Raw genomic sequence first — 27,982 nt, 5'->3', positions numbered from 1 at the left:
ATGCAAGTGGGTAAGCGTTTCCACTTGCCAGCAATAACTATGGTTTATGGTATATCTACTTAAATAGTTTCCCCAAATCTTTTTGGTAACTTGAAACCTTAGAGTTTTGCTAAGTTAAATTAAATGATGAATAGTCACTGACTATCTAGATCATTTCCATATAAATACTGGAACATTAGTCCTGAACACAGGTTTATCTTTTAGCTTCTTATTACTGAGAAACTTGGGTTTATTAGTAGACATGGGTTTTTTTTTTTTGCTACATTGGAAAATTTATTATGAGAAAGAATATACTTCTAGAAATTATGAAATGTATTTATAAATTTGCCAATCCACAGAATGCCCATATAAGAGACAGTCCACAATTTCTTACATCTTAGTTTTCACTATGAATTAAGGATGCATTCCTTATTTTCAATATTATCAATATATGTAATTAAAACTACTTAGAAAAAATAAGGGTGAAGGAAAACAACTGTGTATGAAAAGTAGGTAAGGAAAGTAAAATGACTGATTGTTCCAAAATGAGAAAGAGAAAAAAAAAATAGGACAAAATTGTAGAAAGTTTGTGGAAAAGGAACCTTGGAAACAAATTTTATGTGTAGTCAGGCTGGCTAAGATTAGAATGAATTTATTTACGTTTAAAAAAATGAGTTTTAATATCAAAAGTACACTAGTATAAAATTAGAATTGGTTTTCTCTGTTAAAATTACAAGGTTTTATTGTACTTTTAGTCTGCTTTTGATAATGGATTGTGAAATTTTCTTTATTTTTTAAGTAATCTGCCTGGACAGTGAAGATTTTGTGTCTTACCAGCAACTTACTGTGCTTCACACTGTCTTTATCAGGTCTTTGACTGCTTGAGAAAACCCAATCTTCTCAATATTAAAAGAGCTAAGTTTTGCTTACAACTATGTAACCTTCTGTATTTGCCTTTAACAGTATCTACTGTCACTATTAAATGGATATTTTTGACACACTTCCCCCCAAATCAAATTCTAAGTGAAGTTTTTTGACTTCAAACTTTCTTTGGGATTTTCCAGAGGGCCCCTGGAACATCTCAAGAGATTTATTCTGTCTCCTCATAAAAAGAAAGATGTTAAACTAAATAGGCTTATTTGATATGTTAAATTAAATAAGAAGCATTGCCAAATAGGTAACAATAAGTCTTCTCTATTTTGTATTTGTATATGTTATAAGTGTTCCAGAAATCGTATGAAATTCTTAAATGTTAAATGTTCTGGTAAAATGTTATCAGTCGTAATTCCAGTTACTATCTTAAAATGTATATCACAGAAATAAATACACTTCCTCGGCAAATGAGTTCTCATCAGATCTTAACAGTGGGCATTTTAAAGTCTTTTATAATTTACAGGCAGTTATTGTTTTACTCTGATATTTTTGCAAAAGTGAGACTCATGGAAAGGACCTTACCAAGTGCTTCTGACCACTGACACTGCTGCAAAAATAGAAGGCACTGAACCTTGGGTACATATCTCACAGCTGAAGAAGGTTCCACCTGACATCTGCTCCTGGGCAAACTCTGGAGACCTGCAAATTAAACTGACTAGGAAGAGAAGTAGCTGACATCAGTATAGACTGCTTCCACCCAAGATGCTGAATCAAGACTTCATACTTTAACGAAACATTAAAAACCTTTCTTCTTCTCTTTGTTTCCTTTACTGTGGCATTGGCCTGGAACGACACCACCATCATATCTCCCAGGCCATTACTAAGGGGGATAACCTTTTAGACTGCTGGATTTGCCATTAAAAACTCCAACCTGTCCGTAATGCTAGAGACCCCCTGGTCCTTCCTGCGACCAATTTTTCTTCTATTCCTAATGTCCTGTAAACTACAATTGAACCCCCCTTAGAAGTCACTTAGAGGGTCTAACTTTTATGGCCAGGACATTCAGTGCCTTGTTTTTACTTTTCTCTGATTATAGCTGTACTTGCCCAACTAGACACAATACCTAGACAAACCATAGTACATTTGCACCTCGACGTTCTTATGATTATCTAAATCAGATCTTACCCCAATCGTGAAAAGATCTTACCAGCTGCACCCATTTTTGCAAGGAATTTAGAACAACTTTTTATTTGGGGCTAGGAGATTTACTTTCCAAATGCACTGAAAAACTAACTGACCCCTGGCTTGAATGGGCAAGTGCAATGATCCCTGCAAATGAATCCGTTAACAGTGCCATCTTCATGGGAATGATTTGTGCCCTGACATGATTAATCTTTGTCTGTGGTGATTATCATTCTCCTTGGGCTTATGCATACCTAGATGGCTGGTACATAACCAGGCAATGCCTCTTAGATTACCTAACTGTGCCCCTAACCATCCACAATCAAACTGAGGCACCTCATTGGTCAATTCCCCTGACTTACATTGTCAAGTTAGAAGGGACCTATCAGAAGGCTTCAGGACTCAGGATTCGCTTCCTTTGGCAGGCACTTACTTCCCTGGTTAGAAGTGAGTACAAATGAGACTATGATCAGGAACCTTCCTTAACTCTTGAAAGTATTGCAAAATCCACTGCTAAAGCAATAGCTGCCCAAGAAAATTCCTTAGACTCTGACCAAGGTTGTTCTTGATAATGGGATAGCCCTTGATTATCTTTTAGCTGAACAATAAGGTGTCTGTGCTGCATCCAATACCACTTGCTGCACTTGGATTAACACTTCTGGGGAAGCTGAAACTCAGCTACATAAAATCACTGAATAAGTCACTTGGCTTTAAAAAGTGACTCCTTCAATGAGGTCTTCCTTGACGTATTTGATTTTGCTTGGTTTGGGTCTTGGGGAGCATGGCTCTGAAGTGCACTCCAGACACTGGGAATTTGTCTTGCTTACAATAATCATAGTAGTCTTCCTGGTGCACTTTAAATGCACGTTTAAGTGCATGTTCATGGTCACTAACCACCAAGCAAGTAACACCCTAAGACTGAAATGTCAGAAAAGGGATGAAGAGAATGACCAACTTAAAAAGTGTGAAACTTAAGTCATGACCTGTGAATAGCACACAGAGAATCAGCAAAAACTGTGAGATCTTCAGAGCAGTAGCTGGGAGTGGCATTAATGCGTTAAATTTTGATCACATCTCTAAGGCTGAGTTTGATCAGAAAGGGAGAATTGTTAAAAAAAGAGACAACTGGCCCAAAATGGAGTCACTTGTGCTAAGCCCCACTTCACCAAACTGAAACTTACAATTTTAATATAGGTTCACCGGCCGCAAGAGTGGAATCTTAAACCAGTCAATCTGGAATTACCTGATCAGCACTAGAAAGGTAATTTTCGTGATAGATCCCTGTCATCCCCTAAAGGAAGGTGACCTTGCCACAAACAATCAGACTCTTTGCTGGTACAACTTCCTTGTCCAGCCCCTTCTGTCTATAAAAGTCTTTTGTTTTGCATAGTGCTTCAGAATTCCTTTCTATTTGTTAGATGAGATGCTGCCCAATTCATGAATCACTAAATAAAGCCAGTAAGATCTTTAAAATTTACTCAATCAAATTTTGTTTCTTAATACTCTGAACAATACCTGGCATATAGCAAGTGTTTATAAGTATTTGTTGAAAAGTAAAATAAATTATATTTCAAACTTTAAAGAACTTTCATTATATGTATAAAATAAGCACTTTTGTTTGCCTCTTAAATACTACACTCATCTTTTTGTTTGTAATGTTTTTACTCACCTTTCCATTTAAAAACAATTTCCCTAAATCCTAATTAAACTTAGAGATTGTGCCACATCTTGATTCATTATGACCACCCCAAAGCAGATATAGAATGCTAAGTAAATTGCACGTTCTTTTTATCTTTTCACTTAGAAAGCATACTTTTATATTTTTCAGTGCAAAATCTAGAATGTCCTATCACCACCCATGGATTAGGCTAAAGCAACCCCAGTCTATAGAGAGCTCTCCAAGTAGCACAAGAGAGGACGTGGCCTCTTTTCTTCCTCTTCTGTGACCAACAACCAAAGACTTCATTGCTGGCCTTTGTCCAGAATTTACCAACCTGACTCATCTTAATAGTGTAAATGTGGACATGCTTTTATATGAATTTCCATATTAGAAAAGTCTGTTCACTTAACACAAAGCACCATTTCAATCACAGACTTTCTTCCTTTCCTACTCAGCAGTGATCAAGAAGAAATGTGGAATATTATTCTTTCTCATTTTGAATAGAAACTACTAACATTTTAACAAATTGATTTTTGCTGAAAATAAGCATAATAAAGTGGTTTTTTTTAATTGAAAGTGAGAGATTCCCCTGTGTCAAAATATAAGAATTATTTAGCTGTCTCCAAGAAGATGAATAAAACTATGAACATAATGGTTGACTTATTGAGAAAGAAAAATATATTATACAAAGACCAGAAAACAGAGTGGGAGAGAAAGGTCTGTAATGGCTTGGCTGCTAAAGGACATTTTTACGCTCATGCCAGCACTAAGTGCTCTTCCCAATGAATAAACCATATGTCCATTTTTATATGCTTCCTTTCACTAAGATTCTGCTACTTCACAATATTCCTTTTGTCCCAGTCCCTGCCTCATCTTCTGCAACCCCCAGCCTGGCTCCCCCATCCTTCACTTCACCTCCTTGGGCAACCAGTATTTGTGCCCTAGCTACCAACTTGAACATCTGCTACCTGAAAAAAAGAAAGGCCACCTCACTGCCTAACATCCTCCAGGGCAAAAAGTTTGAAGGATTCAGCATCCTCAAAAAACAGACACAGAAGGGAAAAAAAAAGAAGCAGCAGCATATCTTTTCCAGCTCAGTAAATCCTATCTGTATAAAGATTAAATGGATAACACTTTTAAAAATTCTTCAATGCAAGGAAGTCCATGTTACCAACAACGTATTGTCTTTCTTTATGCATAGACAGAGACCCACACATTTTATTTCACATTTGCAAGTGTCTCTTTTTCAACATATTACCATATAGAAGAGATAGATCATATATATAACTCTAGAGAACAAAATGCCAATATTTTCCCTCTTTCTCCTGGATGGTTTTCTCTCTCTCTCTCTCTCTCTCTCTCTCTATGTCCCAGAACACTTCCCCAGCTGAAGGATAAGAAAATATTTTCACTGAATTAAAGTGAGCCCTGTGTTAAAACAGCTTGCCTGAATCCAACCAGAGCCCTTCAGCCATGGCTCACGGGCCCAGCCGCTCCACGGCATGTGGGATCTTCCCGGACCAGGGCACGAACCCGCATCCCCTGCATTGGCAGGCGGACTCTCAACCACTTCGCCACCAGGAAAGCCCCAGAGCCAATTTTTTTAAACTTCATTTCAACACTTGGTCAGCGGCTCTTCCTACTCCATTCACTTCTAGCAGCAGACTCGTCTCCAACCTGAATTCCCATCACTGTATACCTTTGCCCTCAAGCTTTTTACTAGTCTACTTCCTTGATATGTTTGCACTTAATTTGATTCCATCCTTCATGCTTTTTTCATTATTCTTAGTTCATCCACACCACATAAATTATCACTTTTGTTTTTTTCAGTTCCCCATGTGCCCCCTTCACACCAATTCCAAATAAATACTTCCAATTCTCATCCATTTCATCCAAATTAATTCAGATTCCCTCTCCTAATCCCCCATCTCCACTTCTGCCTCCCCTCCTATCCTTCCTATCCTTTCTGCCTCCCCTCCTATCCTTCCTATCCTTTCTGTCTCCCCTCCTATCCTTCCTATCCTTTCTACCTCCCCTCCTATCCTTCCTATCCTTTCTGCCTCCCCTCCTATCCTTCCTATCCTTTCTACCTCCCCTCCTATCCTTCCTATCCTTTCTACCTCCCCTCCTATCCTTCCTATCCTTTCTACCTCCCCTCCTATCCTTTCTCTTTCTCAAAGCACCTACTTTTCCCTCCATGCTTGTCTCTGCAGAAGGTTTTACTGGCAAAATGCTTCTGGAGGGTGCAAGGCCATTGCTTCCTGTGTTGTTTTAGGAAAGTCATGCTCTACATTACTGCCAACTTCAATGGGCCAAGGCCTGCATGTCCAATTTCACCCTCCATGAGTAATGTCCTTGTATCATCACCCCTACACTGAAATTATGGAAGTGAGGAAAGAAAAGCTTCTTGTTCTTTGGTGGCATTTAACTTTAAGTGGTTTATTTCTAGTTTACATAAAGCTGTTTTTGCACAAAATCACTGCTAATCAAGATCATCGGCAATAGTCACAACTATAACCAACCCCATGACTATCCTTAACGAGCTCTTACCATCTGCCAAGTATTTTACATATGTTTACTCATTTAATCTTCAAAACAATCTAGGAGGTAAATTATCCCTCTTTTACAGATGAGGAAATTGAGGCTCAGGGAAGATACATCATGTATCCAGGTCATAAATCTAGGAAGTTGTAGAGCCAGAATTCAAACCCAAGTCTCTCTGACTGCAAAGCCCTGCTCTTAACCACTCTGCGGTACTGCCTTTCTAATAATGCATGGTGCCTTCTTGGGTAAACTCCCCACGGGGAGGAGTCTTTCCACTTTAATTCGCTATAAGGCAAGAGGTTGCAGGTGCTGGGAAACATAATGAGCTCCACCTTGATAATCACTCTGAACAGAAAATGCCCAAAAAACAAAGCACAAAATATGCATCACTCCTCAGAGTTATCCTTCTAACACATCCATTGGAAAGAGGGGATAGGGAAAAGAAGAAAATGCTCTGGACTCACCCCCAAAAAAGACTCTCTGCTTCCCCAGAGCCGTCCAGTCTCACACTAGGCAGGACATAGCCTGTCTCACGTCAGTAATGAAAAAATGTGCTCATAAGCATGAATTCCACACCCCCAACAATGCTCAACCTTCTTGCCTCATCCTGCCTTCTCTGGTTTCCTGCGGGGAACAGGAGATGAGTCATGGCTGAAGCCTGGGAGCACTGCAATGTCTTCTCAGTACTTTACTCATTGACTTGAGAAAGAAAGACATATAAATAAAAACGACCTCCAGGACAATATCAGAGAGAGGAAAAAAAAAAGCTGAAAATTGCAGGAAGCTTTCGCCTTGATGTATGTGGACTGGAGGACTTGAACCCAATCTCCAATGGGAACCCTGAGTGGCACCTGAACCTGAGCCACAGGTTCAAAAGTTACCTTAGGGGACCTTCCCATGAACCAAGCAAGGGCAGAAGGGAAAGTCAGTTCGGAGTTAGAGGACAGCATGCCTAAGTCCTGTGGTGTGAAGAAGCAACGTCCACACTCATCCCCCCGTGGGAGTACCTTCCAGGTTCGTGGTGGTGATGGCTTCTAGTCACACATTATGTACTCCTACCTCAGGGAAGCTTCTCTGTCCTGCACAAAGACATTTCACAGACCCCCTCCCCCCAGAAGATTAAAGCTGAGAGGGGCCTTAAGATCCAGATTGTTTGGCAGATGTGGAAAATGAGGCCGCCAGTGAGGTAAAGCGATGTGCTCAAGGTCACAAAGCTAGTTAGTAATAGCACTGGAGTAGAACCCAGGTTTTCCTGATTTTCCAGCCAATGAACTTTGCACTGTACTCTTCCTTGGTGACACAGCCCACAAACCACCACAGAGTACCTGGAAGACAGGCAGTGAGCCCGAAAAGAACTCTCACCAACACATCTCCTAGCCTAGATCCAATCCCCTATTTCTCCCTGACAACACTCTGATTCTGCTGTTTATACTTTCGGAGGTTTTCCCTGTTCAGCTTGTACTGTGCACGCAGTATGCAAAAACCATACCAGCAATACACTGTCAGGGACTCATTAAAAAAACCCCAATGATAGTAATTGCTCCTACAATGCTAACCCCAAGAAGAGCCACCAGCCCTAAGCTTCCAACTCAAACCAGAGAACAAAGACCAGATTCAAGGAATATGCTAATCTCACTCTTTTCTCTGCAAACCCCCCTCTACCAAATTATCCCATTGCTCCCAAGATCAACATGATTCCTGGGAGTCACCACAGAAGTCCTGAGGAAAATATACAGTCCCCACTGGTCCCCAGCACCCTCACCACACACACAGCAATGTAATCACTTTAGCAACTTCTCAGTAACAAGCTCATTAAAAAGCAATTCTGCCATCTCTCCATAAAGCATGCGCCAGAGAACAATGCAAAAGAGGAGATGCCAATTAATTATAGAATGATCACCTCTAATGAACTCTGAAACCCTCCTGCTGTTGGTGACTTTGATGAAAAATCAGGGATGCTGGAAAAAGAGTGAATAGGGACACCTTGGCTACCTTGCTCAATTGTGAATTTCAAATGTACCTCCTAGGATTCCACTGTTGATCCAAACTGCAAAATTACACTGATAAAACAATGAAAAGTACCAGGAAAGTGACAGGTGCACATATCACGTACGGTTGTGAGTCACACCACCAGAGCCCCTGTTCAGGCATCCTCAGTAGTGTCTGATTCTACACCATGGTTGTAGAATTATTGCCTCTGAAAGTGTCTCCGAGCCAGTGAGTGACAAACCCATGTCCTGTGCTCAGGACACCTGGAGATCCTAAGGTAACGAGTGAGTCGCCTGCTTCCCCACCCAGGCCCACCTGCCTCTCTGCACCTCCTAGTTGGCATGGATGCCACTTCTCGGAACAGAGAGAAGCCCTTCCCATCATGAGGCTAAAGGAGGAAAAAGAAGAAACCACGTGCGGCCAACTTGTACCACTACCTGTGTGAGTCCTCTGGTGGGCCTTTAAGTGGGAGCTTTTTGTATAAACTTTCCGGCACCCGTTAAACTGACAGCGGTGAACCCTCTTCTTGTTTTCGGGGCATGCCTCAGCCCCTACCCCTCCTTGTTCACTGTCGCTCTGTCCACTCTTAACTGTCCCAGCTGCCGCCACGGCTGCCGCTGCTGTTGCCACCCCTCCCACCTTTACTGAGCTGAGTGCAGCCTTCTTGGCCACCAGTTTCAACGTCACTGTGCCATCCACGGCTGAGAGAGTCTGTGAGGTTTTGACCAGATGGCGGCTGAGCTCAGGGGACGAGGGGGGCGTTAATGAGGTCACTGCGTTGAGCTGGGCCTGGTTGACGGCTGTGTAGCTGTCTAGAGAAGAGCTGGTTGGCTGGAGGCTGAGGCAGGTCTCAGATAGCAACTTGTCCCGAGAGAGCAAAATGTCCACTGCCGAACTCTTCTCACAGATGGTCGCTTCCACAGGGAGCAGCAGGGGGTCTAAGCGCCGGAAACTTTCCTCAATGCACGGGGGAGGAGAAGCACGGAGGAAACAGTCTAAGTCCTCACCAAAGGTCTCCGAGATCCTCCTAGGCTCCGTCTGCAGGTAGCGTTCCAATTCAAGGCATGTCTGCAGAGGGGAAGGAGGGAGGGAGAGAAACAGCCATCAGAAGCAAAGAACACCACGAGACCACATGTTGACAGGCTGAGGAAGAAGATACAGGAAGGAACAGAGAATGTTTCATGGCTCGTATCTGAAATTCTCTTGTTGAAAGGTCTGACCTTGTTATTTTCTCCCTGGACACTTCTGAAGGGTTCACAAGGGTCACATGATATGAGTTCAACTACTATAGTTAATGGGGAACTAGAAGCCCAGAAGGGCTATCTCACACCATCAAGTTCCCTGAGAACATTTAATGTTAAAATGGTCTCATGCTCCACAATCCAATTCAGCAGGTGAGATGCTCTAAGCCTCCCTAGGAGTTCCCGCGCAAGCAAGAAGCAAATAGAATCAGACAAGATTTTCATATCAAGACTCCCCACAGTCCAACTTAATTTTTCAAATAGACTTTAGCAAGTCACAAAAATAGACCAGTTTTCCAACTTGCCCTTTAGAATAAACCATGCCCACCCAAACTAAGTCATGAGCTGAACCAACAGCAAGCCCTGCCTTGGGAATGGATTCCCTAACCAGCAGGAATGGACACTGTTCTAAAGAACGCCTTGTATAAAACCTTTGATGCACATGACAAAACCCCCATTGTTTACAGCAAGTTATTCAAAATACAATTGCTACATACTGTGTGGCAAGGAGCATGAGTCCCATTATAATAGTTTGACATCTCTGACTCCACAATAAAAATAAGTTCAATCATAGCTATTTGAATTGGTACAGATAAGACACAATCTATTTCAACATAAAGTTTTCACCCGGTAAAGAAGTGAGGAAAAAGAAACCAAAAAAACAGAAAGGTTCAGAGTTTCAACAAATCTTCATCCATGGTACATGTAAGTCTTTGTAAGATGGGGGAAGCGCTATTATGGCCAAAGCGGATTTTAAGTTTATAATCTAAAAGCTCTCCTCACTTAATCCTACTCTTCCAGAATCTGGTAGAAAACCATGGTGCTAACTTATACTATCAGTTCAATTTGCTCTAACTTCTGGGGCTTCAACAAAGAAAACACTGATGGCAAATTTAAAATGTGACTAGCTCCTAATTTACTGTCTCTGTAGAGCTTCTATGTTTTCAACCAATGTTCTGATTCTAGGTTTTTATTCTGTTAAGAATCTATTTTAATGATATACCTAGTTGTGTTGTATCTGTCAAGGATTTTATTTTGGTGACATTTCAAAAGATTGGTTTTTAATCAGCCTTCTGGTAAAACTCTGCATTACTGAATAAGAAAAGCAGATTTTTAACAATGAATCACCTTTGGGTCTCACTATTGATTTTTAATAGGATAAACTAATGAATGGTTCCAATCTTCATTCAACCCTCATGTCACAAGTGTTCACTCAACTACTGTGTTCACAGCAAGGTGCAAGGCTTTCTGTATGTTAGAAGAAGAAGACGGTGATAGATCCATGTGATGTAGGTGCAGAATAAACAATTACCAGCTAAAAATTACATGAATTTATAAGCAAAGTGGTACCAAATAACATAACAATAAAGTATGTTGATAAGTTCTTAGGGGATGAGTGGACAATGAATTCTGTACTCTATATTATGGAGGTATTAATCAAGTAAAGCTTATTGGAAAAGTAAGTTTGATTCTATTTTGCTTATTGATTAAATAATAGCTCTTGCTGAGTAGCTTCCCACCACTTTATATCCGAAACAAGTACTACCACCTTCTCAGGTCTAGGAATTTGTCTTATCCTTATTTGCCCCTTTTCTGAATTCTATGTTTCAGAGATTTTCCCTTTCATTTTTCCATCTCATTGCTAAAAATTATCATTTACTTCTTTCCAATATTGAAACCCTCAGTGTTAGCCCCAGTCAATTCACTTCTGAATTATAAGATATTACCCCTGAAACCTCCCCTTCCCTTTTTAAACCATCATCTGCCAAGTACAGTGTCTGGTACCCATCAGGTACATAATGTCTATCAAACAAAGATAAAATCAACTTTATACTATTATTTTGATCATTCTATTCTACTCCACTCTACAAAAGCCACCTGCTGACACTAACCTGGACTAGGCTGAGGCTAGCAATCCTAGAAATGACCACTAATACATGTCTTCTAGAACATAATTGTAATACTCCTTTAGCTTTGCCCAAAGAGCATTACCAGACCATAGAGACACAGATATGTTTCAGGTAGAAATCAGCTGAATCATAGGTTATAAGAGGTCCTTCCCGGCCTCACAAACAAGGACGATTTCACAATCACAGTCACCAGTGTCTGTGGATACAGCTTTCGGATGTCATGTCATCTTACATATCTTTAGCTCACAGAATCAAAAGTCACTAAGAAATTGTTGAGATTATTAGGAAGCTCAGATCTCTTCATACTCTAAGGAATTCTAAGGAACTGAGATATTCTAAATGCATTTACACACTCTTCAGGGAGGATAAAAAATAACCTACCCAGGGCTTCCCTGGTGGCGCAGTGGTTGAGAGTCCGCCTGCCGATGCAGGGGACATGGGTTCGTGCCCCGGTCCGGGAAGATCCCACATGCCGCAGAGCGGCTGGGCCCGTGAGCCATGGCCGCTGAGCCTGCGCGTCCAGAGCCTGTGCTCCACAACGGGAGAGGCCAAAACAGTGAGAGGACCGCGTACCAAAAAAAAACAAACAAAAATAACCTACCCAGTATGCCCTAGTTTGAATCCCAGATTGAATCCCAGAACACATGGATCACACTAATTATCTAAGGATGGAGATACTTCCCATGATTAAATGTGGGAAAATCTGGACCACTTAAGAGAGGTTATCACTTGCAATCCTAATACAAGGCATTATTATTCCATCTGAGAGTTAGAGAAGCATGAGTACCCATCAGAATGTGCTGAGTAGCCCTCTGAAAACATTATGGAATATTTTTGTCTTGAGAAATCTACTTCTTGTAATATTTGCTGGAGATGAAGCTTAGATAGAAAAGAAGACTTTGTCAACCAGAAACTCAACAGGAGTGTTGGAGATTAAAATGTTAATGAGGAGGAGGATTTCAATGTTAGATTATTTCCAAGCAAAAGAGACCGTTTATCACCAATGTTTTTGAAAAATAATTATAAGAACTCCCTTAAGAAACGCCTATGATGTTTAATTGGAATTTAAGGTATCAGTATTTACTCAGAGATTTTAATACATATACACACAGAGGTATGTATAGAAATAAATGTGTATATGCATGTATGTTTATATATACATGTATTTCGTAGCTCCATCAATGAGAAGAGTCTACAAGCAAAGACACCCCAGTAGCAGTGAGCACACCTGGCATGAAGATCTTGGTTTCTAAATATCACTATCCAATAAAGGGAACCAGAGTGCCTTGGAGAAATAGTTGATTGAAAGGCTGAGGCAAAGAAAATAAAGATGAGACTAGAATATACTGTCATACCAGAAGGTAAAGAAGTGCTCATAAAGTGATGGAGGCATGTCAAAAAGACTCATGAGCCAACCTGAAGGAGTTCTCAAAGTCCAAATCTAGGCAACGTGAGCAACAAAAATGAATAATGATAACAGATTCTAACCCATGGAACATGATTAATATCCAAGAATCCATAGTGATATAAATAAACGGTTGAATAAATAAATAAATGGAGGAGATAGATCAGCTCCTACTTATAGTAAAATTACAATTAATAAACATAGAAGTATTGAAAATAGAAGTATTGAAATAGAAAATCGCCATTAGTCAAACAACAAAGTAGTAATGAGTACAGGCAAGAATCACCAATGGATGCTAAAATTAATAGATGAAGGTATAATGAGAAACAAGATATTTGCCTAGTCTCAAAGCACCCACCCAACAAGATATTTATTAATTACAAAGACAAAAATAATAATTTTACAGTAGAGAAACCTGGCATGCACCACCTTCACCATATGATAAAATTTTGCAGCGTATTGATATCATGCTCCCCGGACATGATAGGCTGAAAAGGGCACAACATTATTCTGTGCCATTCTTGCCAAAAGTACCTAACTTCAATCTAATCATGAGAAAACATGAGACCAATACAAATTGAGGGCCATTCTACAAAATAACTGGCTGGTATTCTTTAAAAGTATGAAGATCATGAGGAACAAAGGAGAAGCTGTCACAGATTGCAGGAAACTAAGGAGATAAGACAACTAAATGCAATGGATCCCTGCCTGGATCCTGGATGAGAAAAAGGACACCGGTGGGAAAAATAATGTAATTCAAATACAGTGTATAAATTAGTTAATGGTATTTTATCAAGGTTAATCTCTTGTTCTGATACTTGTATTATGATTATGTAACATTAAGGGAAGCTGCAAAGAGTGTATACAGGAACTCTATGTACAATTTTTGCGACTTAATATAAGTCTAAATACTTTCAAAAGAGAGAGAGAGAGAGAGAGAGAGAAGAAATGCCCATCGGCACACTAGGAGTGTCTCCAGATTGCAAATTTCGATACAGAGTTCAAATGTTTGTTTGTCCACCAGAACCAGAGATTTACTCTGTCCCAATGACACTAGCCAGCAAACTCCAAATTGGAGTCAGCAGATGTCAATTTAATGACATAAATCATGGCTGTCTGGTACCTCACCTTGGAGAAATGAGGCTTTCCTCAGCCTGACCTAACAATACAACTTAGGGTTTGAGCCACTGGATCAGCCTCCACCTTCTCAAAAATCCACTACCGTCAGCAATGGGGAGGAAACGCACCCAACTGCAAAGTGACTTTCTTATTATTTATGAGTCACAGATGAGTTTTGTGAAGGCTGTCCAATATCTCAATTTCAAAATGCATGGCTTCTTCTAGTTTCCTAACAAACATCACCTGAATTTGGTTTTGAAATGATCACCCTGAAATATTTTAAAATACTCTCCATTCTCTTCATAGCCTTCTTGTTGAAACATGCTTATTAAAATGATAATCCAAGACCTAGTTTTTAAAAAAGAAAAAAATTCAAACCTGTTAACTGCCATACCTGCTACTTCTATGATAGGATGCACAGGCAGAATTTGACAGAAAACAGGATAATCCAAGTCTTGCAGGACAAATTAAGTTCACCAAAATCTCCCTGCTGTTGGCAAGAGGTAGTTACTTTCACAGGATCAAGAAACTTGGTCATATGTGGGCATGATGATGCCAAGGTTACCAAATGGCTCTTGTTCAACCTGTCCTTATCTCATCATAATTTACATGAAAATTGCCAGTCAAGATTGCAAATATCTCCAGGTGCTTTTGCCATTTCCCCTAAAACCCTCCCCCTAAAGGGTTTCCCTCACCTATTTTTCCTCTCCTTAACTTCCCCTCATGCCCATATGCTTGACACAATCTTTTATTTTCTCTCCCACTAATCATTCTTTCATCCAAAGTTCAGCATAAAGTCTATCTCTTTCAGGAAGCCTGGTTTAGGAAACACAGAGTTAAGAAAATATGCTGGCTGTCAAGTGTTGAAAGACAACCCTCCTCAATCCTGGACAATTAAACTGTGTCTCCAAAATGAATCTAAGGGTCCATAAATTGGTAGCATGTCTGGTTTATTAAGATTATGATCTCCTTAAAAGCAATGACCATATTGTTTAAATCACATAGGTCTCAAACAATAAAAATAATCTTTTAGAGCTAAATTCTACCTTTGCTATCTCAGATGGGAGATATGTCTAAGTATTTGAAGTGGTGTAGCACTGTAAGAACTTTCTAAAACATAAGCTTGCCTCACAACCCCCATCCATCACCACCACTGAAACTATACCCATGTTTGGTTGGGGCAGACTCTAGTCCAGCCTCCTCAATGCCATCCGTTTAAAGCCAAATGTTTTTAAAACACAAAAAGTTCTAGGCTTTTTTTCTGTCTTTTAATTAGAACATAAGACAAAGCCATTGGTCCAATATTCTTGCCACCACTCAATAACTGTGTCACTAGGAGTAGTTATTTGTAGTCTTTGGATCCACATATACTTGAGTTAGTGAGTCAAAAAAGAAATAGAAGAAATAAAAGAAATGGCATTTTGCTAATGATTTCTTTCTGGAATAATATAGTCATTGAAATAAAGTGCCACCTACACTACTACCTGTGTTCATAATCAATTATCAGTCATTTGTGTTCCCTTTAGCCAGCTGCCCTTCATTCTAAGTATTCCACCTATTTCATTCACTTAAAAGATCCAAGAGTTAAAAGAACAGAGATCAAACAAACTGGGGAAAGAACATAGAGGCAAAAATATGGGGAGATAACAGCAATCTCCTTCATGGAAACTTGCAAAGTCATGCTTCTTCTGAGATCAGACCTTGACCTACTGATGTTGATGATGATGATAATGCCGATGCTTCCAGCAAGGAAGGGGTGAATTTTGGCTCCAGAAAGAATGCTCACCCAGTGAACTGCACACACAGGTGAACTGCACTTAGCTGCCCATGGGAGCCCCTTCCTGACATTCATTATGTGTGGTTTTGTCACGTGCTATTAACCATGGTGCCACAGTCCCCAAAGAGTCTGAAGTATAGAAACAGGGAGATGAAGCTCTTACCTTTCTCCTGGGAGTGTCCCAAAGCTTAATTACTTTTCTGTGCTCTGAAATTCACACACAACCCAGAATGGAAATTCAAAGTGACACAAAACAAGCTACTGACAGTAGGGTAATTTGTGCTTCTTTTGTAAAGCAATCTTCTAAAATACTCATTCTTTCTAACATATTATTAACTAAGTTCACACTTTACACTTTTTGGCAAAATCTTTATTCTTCTAACTCCAAGCCAACTTGAAAACTCTATAGGATTGCAAAGATTGATATTTATGGGAACTTTGTGATTTTTTTTTCCCCCTTCAAAGGATGGTATGATGTAATGGTTCTGACACATTTCTAGTCTTTTTAAATTAGGTCAGAGTTGAAAGATGGGAAAGGAAGTTGAAAGCATGGCCAGAGTTCTGGTACCAATTTTTCTGAGGGATTGGGGGAGGGAAAGGAAGCACCATAATTGATAAACTCAGTAAGCCTGTGGGAGAACCTCACATAACAGGCACCTCAACTTTTTGCCCATCTTCCTGGGTTTCGACATTTCAAAGCAGTTCTGAGGAGGAGAATGTAACAGTGAACCTAACTCGTAGCAGAGAGGAGGTATGAACCAGTGACAAGAATCAAACTTGTAAGACCTAGAGATAGATTTTAAACAAACATTCACTTTTTCTTGACTTTCACTGCCAGAAAATATTTGGGTGGAAAGTTAGGAGAGAATAAATTCTGTCTAGAAATTGTGGGTGAGCAAGTATATGGTATAAGTGAAAATCTCTTACTGCGTTTTTTAGCTATTAGGTTAAAAAAAAGGAACCCACATCAACAGCACACCCCAGAGGTACAACAGTATTACCCATCACTGTCAGAACTGCTGAACTCCGCAAAACCACCACAGCACTGTAACCAGTGTAAGATGCCATTCCTTCCCACTGTCTCTCACATCGACTGGTTGCTGGAGCTGAAACCAAATTAAGTATTTCCCTCTAGTAATCTGTAAATTCTGAGAGACAGTGCTATGAAAATTAACTGAATTCTAAACAAACATGAAAGTTGGGAAATCTCTACCAAAACCCCTTCAGTGTTTCTCCTCCCCCAACTATTTTCAACATACAAAGAAAATATTTGTTGTATATTTTTCCTTTGGGGAGGCTGGGGAGAAAGGAGACAAAATTAAAGGCCTGGGGAGAGCGTGACGTCTCTGAAATAGACAGCCTCAAATATCCCTTTCATCTCCCAAGGATTCCTTAGTTGCAGCGCATTAAAAACAAACAAACCAACAACCACCAAACAACTCAAATCCGAATTAAGAGTTAAGGCGAATTTTACAGCCATGTAACCTGCGCAGAGTTGGGGCCCACGTCTTGTGCTCCTTGTCTCCCAGGCCTCCAACAACCTGGAAGAGCTCTTTTCTCCTTCACAGTGTCTGTGACCCTTAAAATTCAGTGTCCACTAGGGACAAGGTGGCCCATGCACGAGAGGCCATCCTATCTTGGTTCAGGGTTCTTCTTCCATATGTTACTTTTCAGAACACACCAATGAGAAGTCTATCACTCTGGCCTCTACCTACAATTACTGCACCTACCCTACATCAGCCCTTAAGGAGAGTCACTCGCTCTCACTTGGCCACTGAACTATAACTAAATTCAACTTCTGAGTCATGGAGAGACACCACTGCTCATCACAGCTAGATCACAGAACATGCTGGGGTCCACTATCAACTTGCTTCCCAGCTAAGTCTCCATTTAGCTTGACACACACTGGAGGAAATCCCATTTGTTACTTTAGAGCTTGAAAGTAAGTTTCATTAGATGTCTCTGCTTCAGTTATTATACTTTCATAGACAAAATAAAATTCATGCCTTAATAGTCAAGGAAAAATCATCCTACACTAGAGCAAAGACCCAGATCTAGGCTGAGAGTGTGGTTTAAGAAAGAAAAAAAATGTACAAGAGACACCCCCAAAGGAAAAGCCCATCACTGCGCGGGAGAGGGCCAACCAGTCCTTGCTCGAGAAGAAGGGCACCCTGCTCCAGCAACTCATGAGAGCCCAAGGACTCGGGAGAAGGCCTCCCCCCTGAGGGGTGATGCTTCGCGAGAACAATGATCCTGACAGTTGCTCAGCTTCACCATTAATTCTCCATAAAGAGCAGTTTTTGCGATGAGCGCTTGTGTCAGGAGGGGCCTGATGGTTCAGAAACCTGTAATTATTCTTGGCTCGCCACCCCCCCACTGCCTCTGCACCTGTGTCAGTTCAAGGCACCAGCTGGCCATGTCTTGCCTCCTGCCTCTTAAAGGGGTGGATTGCGGCTGGGAGGGGGCGGGTGGGCAGGGGAGCCTTCATTGAAAACCCACACTCACGTTACTTGCCTCTTCTTCCAAAATGCAAAAACAAAACAAAAATTTTAAATTCACCAATCTCATCCCTTCCCCCAATGGGTCTTGCCAAAGGAAACAAATAAACATTAATTGGCTAGAGAGCCTTCATTCAAACCAAAATTACTGAAAAACACAGTAACAGGGAAAGGTCTGACAAGGGGTTATTAATCCTGTTTTACAACCCGCTCTTACTCACCCCCCTACCCGCTCCTGTGAACTTTGCACACACACGCACACACCCTCCCCAAACTCCCTGGGCCCCTCTGCACTGAGTGGCCAAGATCGGAACATGCCGAACCCATGACATCATCTCCCCTTCCTCTCCCAAATCACTTGCACAGGCTGACTCAGGCTACTGGGATTTTTTTTTTTTTTTTTTTTAAAGCAAGCTCATTTCATTGACTCCCTTCTGGACCATTGTTATATCCTTCTCAGTCGGGTAAATTAAATATATCCTTCCTCTACCTCCCATAAAAAATACGTATACATACATGATTGTTTTTCACCCCAAAGCACAGCTGCCCAGGTGTACAATGTACACACACACACACACACACACACACACACACAAACCCACTCGAAGCTTGAATTTCCCAAGAACAACAGGTTCAAATCCCATCGGGGCCCTCAGTGGCAGATGCAATTTAGTGGCTGGTGATCACAGAGGATATTTTCAAAACCAAGAGAGTTTAAGCACTTCCACTGTGGAATGCTGAAGACAACGTAGCGGCACTAAGAGGAATGTTTGTTTTGCTCCTCAGACTTCGAAAAGTGACAGCCAAAGACATAATGAAACCAAGCCCTAAGCCGCTTTTCCTGACATAGATGGTTGTTCATTTACTTAATTTAGGGTCCTTGGAATCAATTTCCCAAAATATTCAAGGTGCCTATGTGGGTGTGCTACTGTGCTGCTCACCCCAGTTAAGGAAACAGGCCCTGTGTACCCTGAAAGGCAGAAGCAAGGGGGTTAAGAGTTGGCCCTGGAGACAGACTGCCTGGGTCCAAAATCAGGTTGCACTACTTACTAGCTCACATCACTGCTGGGCAAGTTACTTGACCCCTCTGCCTCAGTTTCCTCATCTGTAAAGTGAGATAACAGAAGAACCTACCCTGCAGAAGTGTGTGAGAGTTCAATCACTCTCAAGTGTCAAGCGCTTATAACAGGGCCTGAAACACACACTATGGATGCTATAGCCAATATATAATGTGTTCTTTTCATTACACATCTAGGAAGAAAATAAATATATCAAGGGCACGGAAAGGGAAGATGAAAACACCAAATAATTATCAAGGTAAAGCAAAGCTGTTGAGTGGAAAAGGTTAAGTGAGCAGGGGACTCCGGCTGCATGACCTACCTCACTGCGCTGTTTTCTCACCTACCAGGTGAATGGATGGGGGTTCTCAGGAACCTACTAGTCTGGAGTTCCAGGAGGCCATGAAATAGTGGTGGAAGGGTAAAGAAACATGGCTCATTCAGAACAGGTTTGAAGGAACAGACCAATGGTTTTGCTGCCCAACTGGCTGGTGAAAGGAAGGAGGCTGCAAAACCCAGAAGAAGGTGGTCTTTGGCCTCTTCACAGGCACCTCATGGCCTCGCTCATGAAGCTTAAGACACTCACTAACCCAAGTTTACAGATACTATGAAACGAATTCTCTGGTTCACCGTGGATATGAGCCTCACCAGCATCTAAATATAATCTTCACTAGAATATGGGCTCCTCGAAGACACCCGGACTTGTTTTTGACTCATGGCCTGATTCAAGCATTTGTCTTGCGAATGAATGAATGAAGCAACTCTCAAACAAACAATTCAGTCAAAATGTCAACACAATTGATCACAATTCTGGTCAGGCAGGGGTTGAAAGTATGATACAAGCCCAAAATTCTTCTTCCTCCACCAAAAGAACACCAGAAACAATATGTATGCATATATAACCAACAACAGTCCTTGTAGGCTTCAGCAGTATTTTAATATTTAATTACAGGTGATATTAACTTGTCTCTTCAATGTTTTTCATTAAAGAAAAAAAAAAGTTTAAATGCTTACCGTCTGGGATACACCCAGCATTCCCAAATGAGAGGCACATTTAGATTCCCACAAGGCCATAGGGCAGCCCTGTGTAGGAAGTAAAAGCCATTTCCTCATCTCAGAGAATGTTCCTCTTCCTCCTGCCACTTCATCTTTTCTCCTCTGGCCTCCAGAAAACACCAGGAAGAGAAGCCATAAACACAAGTGGACAAGGTGCTGTTCAACTCTCATTTGTATTGGTAAAAAGAACCTGGCCTGGGAATCAGATTCAACACCTCCCTTTCCAACACTGCCTCTTCCCTTCCCACGGAACTACTAACCCTGAGCAGGGAGTTCATTCCCTTCTTGCAAAGTGAGTGAACCACCCTCTCAAGGCCCCTTCCAGCTCAAGTGCTTGCTGATAGTACTTCAGTGGCCTGCCATCACACTTATTTCCTCGCCATGGCAAATCAGATCCTACATGAACCAGTCTTGTTTTCTTCACCTCTTACCGCCCCCCTTCCATTCACACAACCACACCAAGCTCAGGGCCACAGTGCCTGCTATTCCTGCACCCCAGAATCCAGACTCCCCAGGTCATGGCATACCTGCTTTCTTTTAATGTTATGTTTTGGTTTAATTGCCACCTATTCAGAGAGTCCTTTGATCTGCCTAGATAAACTAACCCAAACACCCTATTCATTCTCCCTCAGACTACCTTGTTTTATTTGTTTTTTAGTTACTTACCAAGCCCTGGAAAGATCTAAATTATTTGTTTTCATGTTTATTGTCCATCTTTCCATACTATTAGGGAAGTTCCAGCAGAGTAGGGACCTGGGCTTATGTGCCAATGAATCTCCACACCCAGCACAGGGCCTGGAAAAGGCATCTAAAGATACTAGTTTAATCGGTAAATGAATCAATGAAGCCATTAGTCAATGCTGAATTCCAGGGAGGACTTTAGCTGGTCTCACCAGCCAGGAAAGCTATCCTAAAATGTCTACCTTATTAGGTCAGAGGACTCCATCAATGTTTCTCCTCCGTTCACATTTTAGCACCGAGAAAGCACTCACTGACTCATACTCATCAGACTCAGTAAGATGGAAACTCTGCTCAAGACAAAGAGATCAGCCTTGGGTCCTCACACCTGCACATTTCAAACAGATGCAAAGAGGGCATTTCTTCTCAGGAGTCTGTATTGCATCATGTGCTCCAAGTGTCGCTCAGATGAACAAACCCACCCTCTCCTGGCCTCCACAACCAGGTTCCTGTTAACTGGTGCCCTGAGGGAACAGATTTAAGATAGAGACTCAACCATCTTACATCATTTATTCCCATTTCTATTACCCAAAAGGACCTCCCTGAGAAAGGCAACTCTGGCCACTGGTCTCTGAAGCACTTGAGGGTCACATCCATTTGGTTCCCAACACGGGCATCCCCACATTCACTGATATTTCGATGAAACAGTGCATTCAAATCTCGCAGGCAGGGAGGACACATGTTTTTTGTCATCCTAAATAGCTGCACACTTCACTTACATAGGTGAGGTCCTTGGAAATTCCTGTTTTGGCCCATTCTGGTGACTTTCCCATAAATTCCTAAACACAAAGCATTTTGTTCCTCTCCATTCCCTTTAAGAATTTTACATAAAAAGATATCTCTACTGAGAGGTGCTATTTATTTCAGTATCATTATTTCACGGACACAGAGCCCTCAAACACTGAACCTGGAAGTAAGCCAAAATCCAATTACGAGGGTATGGCGCTTAAACTAGGCAAGAGCTGAGGGTGAAAATATTGAATATAAGCTGTACAGGGTCCCTGTGTGTGTATGAACACATGTATGCGTGTGTGTGCACATGCCACTGACAATGAAATGTAGATTCTTTTTCACGTCTTTCGGATGCCTTTCTCTAAACCCATCATTGTTCTCAGAGTCACAAAGTCATTCCCTTTCTTGTTTATTATGTTAGGCAATAGGAAGCTTTCACATGATGGCTGGAAAAAGATGAGGGAGAAAGAATGAGAAGGTTTTCCATCACATAAAGAAAAGAAAAATCGTGCTTGGCCCATTTCTGAACCACATTCTGATGTTGCAGATTTCAAATTAACAATTCAACCCAACTGGACAGGGAGGAATCAAGTGCTGAGGCCCTGAAGTTTGGTTTCCAGTAGCTCTGGCATCTCATTTAACCTTAGGTGGCTCGCCTGGTACCGCAAGACATGCACTTTCAGGCGCACCAGACTCTCATTGAAGAAGAGACACTAATTTGAATCATCACTGCCATCCCCTCTCCCCTTTGTTCCTGTTTGAACCAATTTCCATACAGTTTCAAAGAAATCATCAGCCCATGCAAAGGGAAATCCCAATGGAACAAGAACTGCATTAGCAGCATAAGGGGGAAAATCTAATTTCCAATCTAGTTGCCTTGTTGTTTCAACCTCCAAGGAAGGTTGCTACATATGCACAACATAAAATTAAGTTTTAAAACGCCACCATGATTTAAAATTAATAGAAACTCTCATGGGGAAAAGGTGGTTCTTAGTACAAATCTCCTTACACAATTGAAGGTCAACTCCACCAGAGCTTGTGGGTGGTCTGGGTCTTTGAGGTCTCAATTGTCTCAATCATCTCAGCCAACAAAATATTTTAGAACGGCATATATTCATTGAAACCAATGCACATGCTACTTAATAGTTTATGGTGAGTGAATTCTCAGTGTAAGGTAGTATCCACATTAAAAATTCTTAAACTACCTTGTTGACAGACCTCACTGAGATGTATTTTAATGGTCCAAATTAAGGATTCCATTTTGGCATGACAGGATATGCCAATGAGACTTCCTAGTGCCCTACTTACTGGAATAAAACTCATGGCAAGACACCAGTGTGACTACATCATTAATTAACCTGAACCACATACCGGAACATTGCTGCTAATAAAACTCCCCTATAAAGAAAACATGTTTTCTCTACTGAGAATCCTGGAATGTGGGCCCCAGCAGAGCCACAGCCTTAATTTAGGAGATATTTTGATGTTGTGTCTATATCTGCAATTGCCATAAAATTTGCTTGTATTTGGCTTGATCTTCAATAAATTGAGTTATTTTTTTTCCAAATTTTATTTTATTTTTAATACAGTTCTTATTAGTTATCTATTTTATACATATTAGTGTATATAAATTGAGTTCTTGAATGTGCTTCTTGGAAAAATAAAATTAAAATGCCATCCACACTACCAGGATTTGCAAACAACTATATGAATGAAAGGATCACTTTTGCTAAGGCAGGGATGCTTTATCTGTGCTGTTCTTAAAAGCATACTCTGAGCTCTGAACCCACGATTCACTGAATCAGAGATCTATAGAAACCTTCCATTTTCTCTAGAAAACAGGCTGACAGAATCGGGAACAAATCATAACTATAGCAGCCAGGTGAAACTGGGACTTTTCCAATCCAATCCATATGAAATGACATATACCTTTTTTTTACGGATAATTCTTTTGTGAAAAGCTTCTGAAAATGGTTGTCAATATTTTCATGTAACCTCAAAGTCCCCCTGTGAGACCAACTAGACAACAAGGATTAAAATCCCCATCCTATTGATGGGGAACCCAAGCTAGTAAAGAAAACTGGGTTTTCCATACTTCTATAGCCACACTATAGACCAGAAACAGAACCAAAAGTTTCTTGCCTTTTTCCCTTAGGCTTTTTTTCTGGTCCAACTCTGAACCCTCTACCACGATCTCAAAACATTCTAAAAAATTCAACAAACCATCTGCAGTAACCTTGAAGGAACAGGATTCCTGACAAAGGTTCAGGATCTTCCCAAATTGTAAACATAATACCCGATCCCAAATTTCATTTCACAAACTTTTCAACTACATATGTAATTTCTCCTGGTGAGAACAAAAAGAGGTCTTAGTTTTGACAACAGCCTTTATTAGGAGATTTCTGAGTTTTCTCTGACTGTTCCAAATCTTGGTTGGATTGTTAGAAGTAAACAGTATTTTAGTCATTCCAATCTGTCAACATCAAATGTCATTACTGAGATAGAAAGAAATGGAACCAGTATCACTTTTTAAGATCTGAACTGAGAAAATTTATAATTATGGTTTATTAAGGACCTAATTTTACTTGTTTATTGGATTAATACCAAATATATGAAAACTGTAAGTGACACACTTTTTTTAAAGGGGGTATTTGAATTTGCCATTCAACATTTGAAAGAAAATTTCCTAGTTTTTTTTTTTTTTTTTTTTTTGCAGTACACGGGCCTCTCACTGCTGTGGCCTCTCCCATTGTGGAGCACAGGCTCCGGACGCGCAGGCCCAGCGGCCATGGCTCACAGGCCCAGCTGCTCCGCGGCATGTGGGATCTTCCCGGACCGGGGCACGAACCCGCGTCCCCTGCAATGGCAGGCGGACTCTCAACCACTGTGCCACCAGGGAAGCCCTCCTAGTTTTAATAAACATAAAAATGCATACTTCACTAAACCAGATTCAACATTCCCCCCCAACCCAGTGCCCTTCAGAATACTGGATCTTAGCCCATTTTCAACACTAGTATTATCAATCACTTATTTCTTTTGTTCAAGATTCGAATAGAAAATGCAGCTTGAAAAAGAACATGGAAGGAATAGAAGCAGCAAGAAGAGGAGGAAAAATAGCAGTAATGGAAAACAGATGAACAGCAAGCATTTCACTCCTGTGTAAAAATCCTGGATGCCAGCAGCTCTTATCAGGTGACGTACCTCTAACCAAGGGGATCCATCAAACTTTGGGCAGCAAATCAACACAAGGGCAAAACTGACACTTACCCCTGCTCCCTACATGGAACCTAAACCTTAATTTTAAAGTGGTTTTATCTATAATCATTTGGTAGTAAACTAAGAAGAAAGAATTATTATTGCAATTCAGAAATATGTGGTTGTGGAAGACCATCTTTATTAAAAATCAAGTAATTTAGCATCTTATTGGGAGGGGTACCTAATCAATCTCGGATATCAAAATCTTTCAACTTTGGGACTTTTTATAGGTATATAAAATCAAAGGCAATGTGGTGTCACGGAGAGAACACAGACCAAAGTCAGGAGGACTTTTACCAGCTCCTCCTATGTAATTAGCTTTGTGGCCTTCCTGAAGTCACTTCCTCTTTGATCCTTGGTTTCTTGTGACCAAATCTTGCTTGCCTGAAGGAAGCAAGGCATGATGAAGATGGAATTTACTATTCTGATCCCTCTGCTTATAGGAGTCTTCAGGTATCTCAATTTCAGATTCTGGACTGCAATTTCTGCCCAACCTCCCAGGTGAGGTCCCATGAAACAAGGCCAGATAGTTGTCCTTGAGATGCTGGGGCAGACAGGTGTTGTTTCTAAGGATCCCCTCCTCTAGTAGTTATCAATGCCCTGCCTGATAAATCTAGGTCAGGATTCACAAACTCAAAACACCTACAGGGGCCAGGAGGCTAGTACACATTAGTGAAAAGAATATGACAGCAGAGACTGGTGGGAACTGTGGTAAACACTTCCACCAAGTTTTCCTAGGAAATTGCTTATTTGAGGAGAGACCCAGGTGGAGGAAGTCACAAATGAGCAGCACCTTCCTTCGTCTCCTGACCAGCTACTCTTGCCCAGCACCACGCAGCTGGAATCCCTGCTCTCAAGAAGAATCTTGACACAAGAAAGGGAAATCTGCAGAGATGTCACCACGAAAAGTCAAGCAGGAGAGGGTAAGCACTAACAAATCTACAAGAGCCTGGAGGTCTGGCACCAAGTTTTAAACCTCCCTTGGGCTAAGCACAGTGCTCGGTATAATCAACAGCTGCTCAATAAATTCTTCCTAAATGAATTTTTTAAAAAATCTTGATTAGGAGCCACTATTACTTATCATTCTGTGCTCTTCTCAAGGGTGACTGGATCAGACTGGTAGCTTTGTCTTAGCAGGATAACGGCCAGGGAGGAAGAACTCTGCTACAATATGTAGGTTACACCCATTTGAACTCTGTTGGCCTTTCAGGGGCAGGTACTGTATTCGTACTTCTTTTAAATTAATTTAACAATTATTTACTGAGCCTCCACTTTACATCAGACACTTTGCTAGAGATTTCAGGGAATCCTAGGGCTCAATATCTACCTATAAGATGCCCATGGTATAGTAGGGACAGAGGGATAGAAACACATACAATTAAAGAGAACAGGGTATATGTGTGACCAATAGCTAGGACAAACAATGTGTTATGGCAACACAGCAAAGGAACCAACTCACTCTCCTAGAGAGGTCAGTGAAGGCCACATGAAGAAGTCACATTTGAGCTAGACCTTGAAAAATAAGTGAGCTGTTGTCAAATGTAGAAAGGGAACAATAACATTCTAGAAAGAGCACACAACATGAGCAATGATGTAGACACATGAAAGCCCCACTGTGTGCTTGGAAAAGGGTGAGCAGTCTAGGGGGTCTGATACATGGGGTATCTGTAAAGGGGCAGCAAAAAATGCATCCCCAGGGCCTAGAAAATGCAAACAGTTTTTGGCTGACAATGACGTTGCTGGTTTGTTCTAGGTTCAGCTTTACCAGTATACTTACTAAACAGCAATGGCTATTTCTCTAGATCCTCAGTGATAATTCAGGGAAAGATCAAGAGCTCAAAAGATATTAGTGAGGCCTAATGGTCATATTAATGCTACCAAGTAATACTCCTGAACCCAAATGTTTTACAAAGTCATCTAAGGCATTTTCCGTTTCAGATTCATACTAATTTAAGACATACATATAACAAACCTTAAAATGAGAACAAAAGAAGATAAATATTACCAAAAATCTTAGCTTAAAAAAGTGCTACTGGATCATGCACAGAATTAAATTCAGCCCTGATTTTCCTGGTAGCCAAGGCAAAAAGATCAATACTGAGTTAAGAAATTCTCATCATCAAGTAAAAGAAACATCAGTTCCTCAGATATCAGTTGACCTGTGTATGCCACCTTTAAAGCAAGAAGAGGAGGAAGACGAGAAAATGTGGAATAAAAGAGAAAGAACAAGAGGAAAAAAGAAGATGATTATCTCCCCTTTTTAAAAAAAGTGAAATTTCCTCATTAAAACCATCAACTGTTTTGTTGGTGAGGGGACCAAAGGTTCAGTGCCTGGATGTGTTTTTTTCCTTTGTAGCCCCTTTCTGTTGATGTTTTTCTGGCTTTCTAAGCAAAGAGGAAACCTCGCCCATTCCTGTAGACATGCATTTATGACCACATTCTCCTGGCCAATAACCCTAAGTGGCTCCTTTTGGCACCTCGCAAGGGTGGAGCGTCAATTGGATCTGGTCATCAAGCTGCTGCTACCACTCAGGTTGAACGCTGGCAAGTTCAGAGAGGGCTCCAGGGCAAAGCTAACTCATTAAGGACAAAATGTGCAGGCACATTTGACCTTTGGAAATCCAGCCCTGGTTGGAAGCTTCCAGATTCAAAACAAAAGCTCCAGGGCTGGAAAGAGAGTTGGAGGAAGCGCACTGTGAGTGCTGGCCCCATCCCCCATACATTCCCCTGTGACTGAGAGCCTCATAAAATCAATAGAGCAGCATTATTAACTCCGCAATATCATAACAGAAGGCTTTGCTCTCTGCCTTGGTGGAGAGCAAAGACGGCAGAAAGGCAGGCTGGCTCCAAGGGAAAGGATGCCTCATTAAAGGCTTAACTCTCAGGAGGCAAATGCGTTTAAGCTCTACAGATGAAGCCAGTATTGATATAGCACCTCCCCCACCCCCATAAAAATCTTGCCCTTG

The 27,982-nt window shown here is 41.0% G+C and overlaps 1 protein-coding gene across 10 annotated transcripts in view; it reads right to left on the bottom strand.

Moving 5' to 3' along the window:
* Positions 1 to 27,982, bottom strand: part of KLF7 (KLF transcription factor 7) — a 114,380-nt gene that overhangs the window by 64,499 nt on the left and 21,899 nt on the right. For all 10 annotated transcript variants that reach the window (XR_009541090.1, XR_009541085.1, XR_009541086.1 and 7 more), the window contains one exon: positions 8,665 to 9,295. Coding sequence is in view for 3 of the 10 variants with exons in the window: in XM_060152222.1 (XP_060008205.1) it covers positions 8,665 to 9,295 (631 nt within the window). In the remaining 7 variants the exon portion in view is untranslated. The remainder of the gene's footprint in view (positions 1 to 8,664; positions 9,296 to 27,982) is intronic.

Source organism: Lagenorhynchus albirostris, chromosome 6, assembly GCF_949774975.1.
Source record: "Lagenorhynchus albirostris chromosome 6, mLagAlb1.1, whole genome shotgun sequence".
Lineage (NCBI taxonomy): Eukaryota > Metazoa > Chordata > Mammalia > Artiodactyla > Delphinidae > Lagenorhynchus > Lagenorhynchus albirostris.
This window is presented reverse-complemented; position numbering and strand designations above follow the sequence as displayed.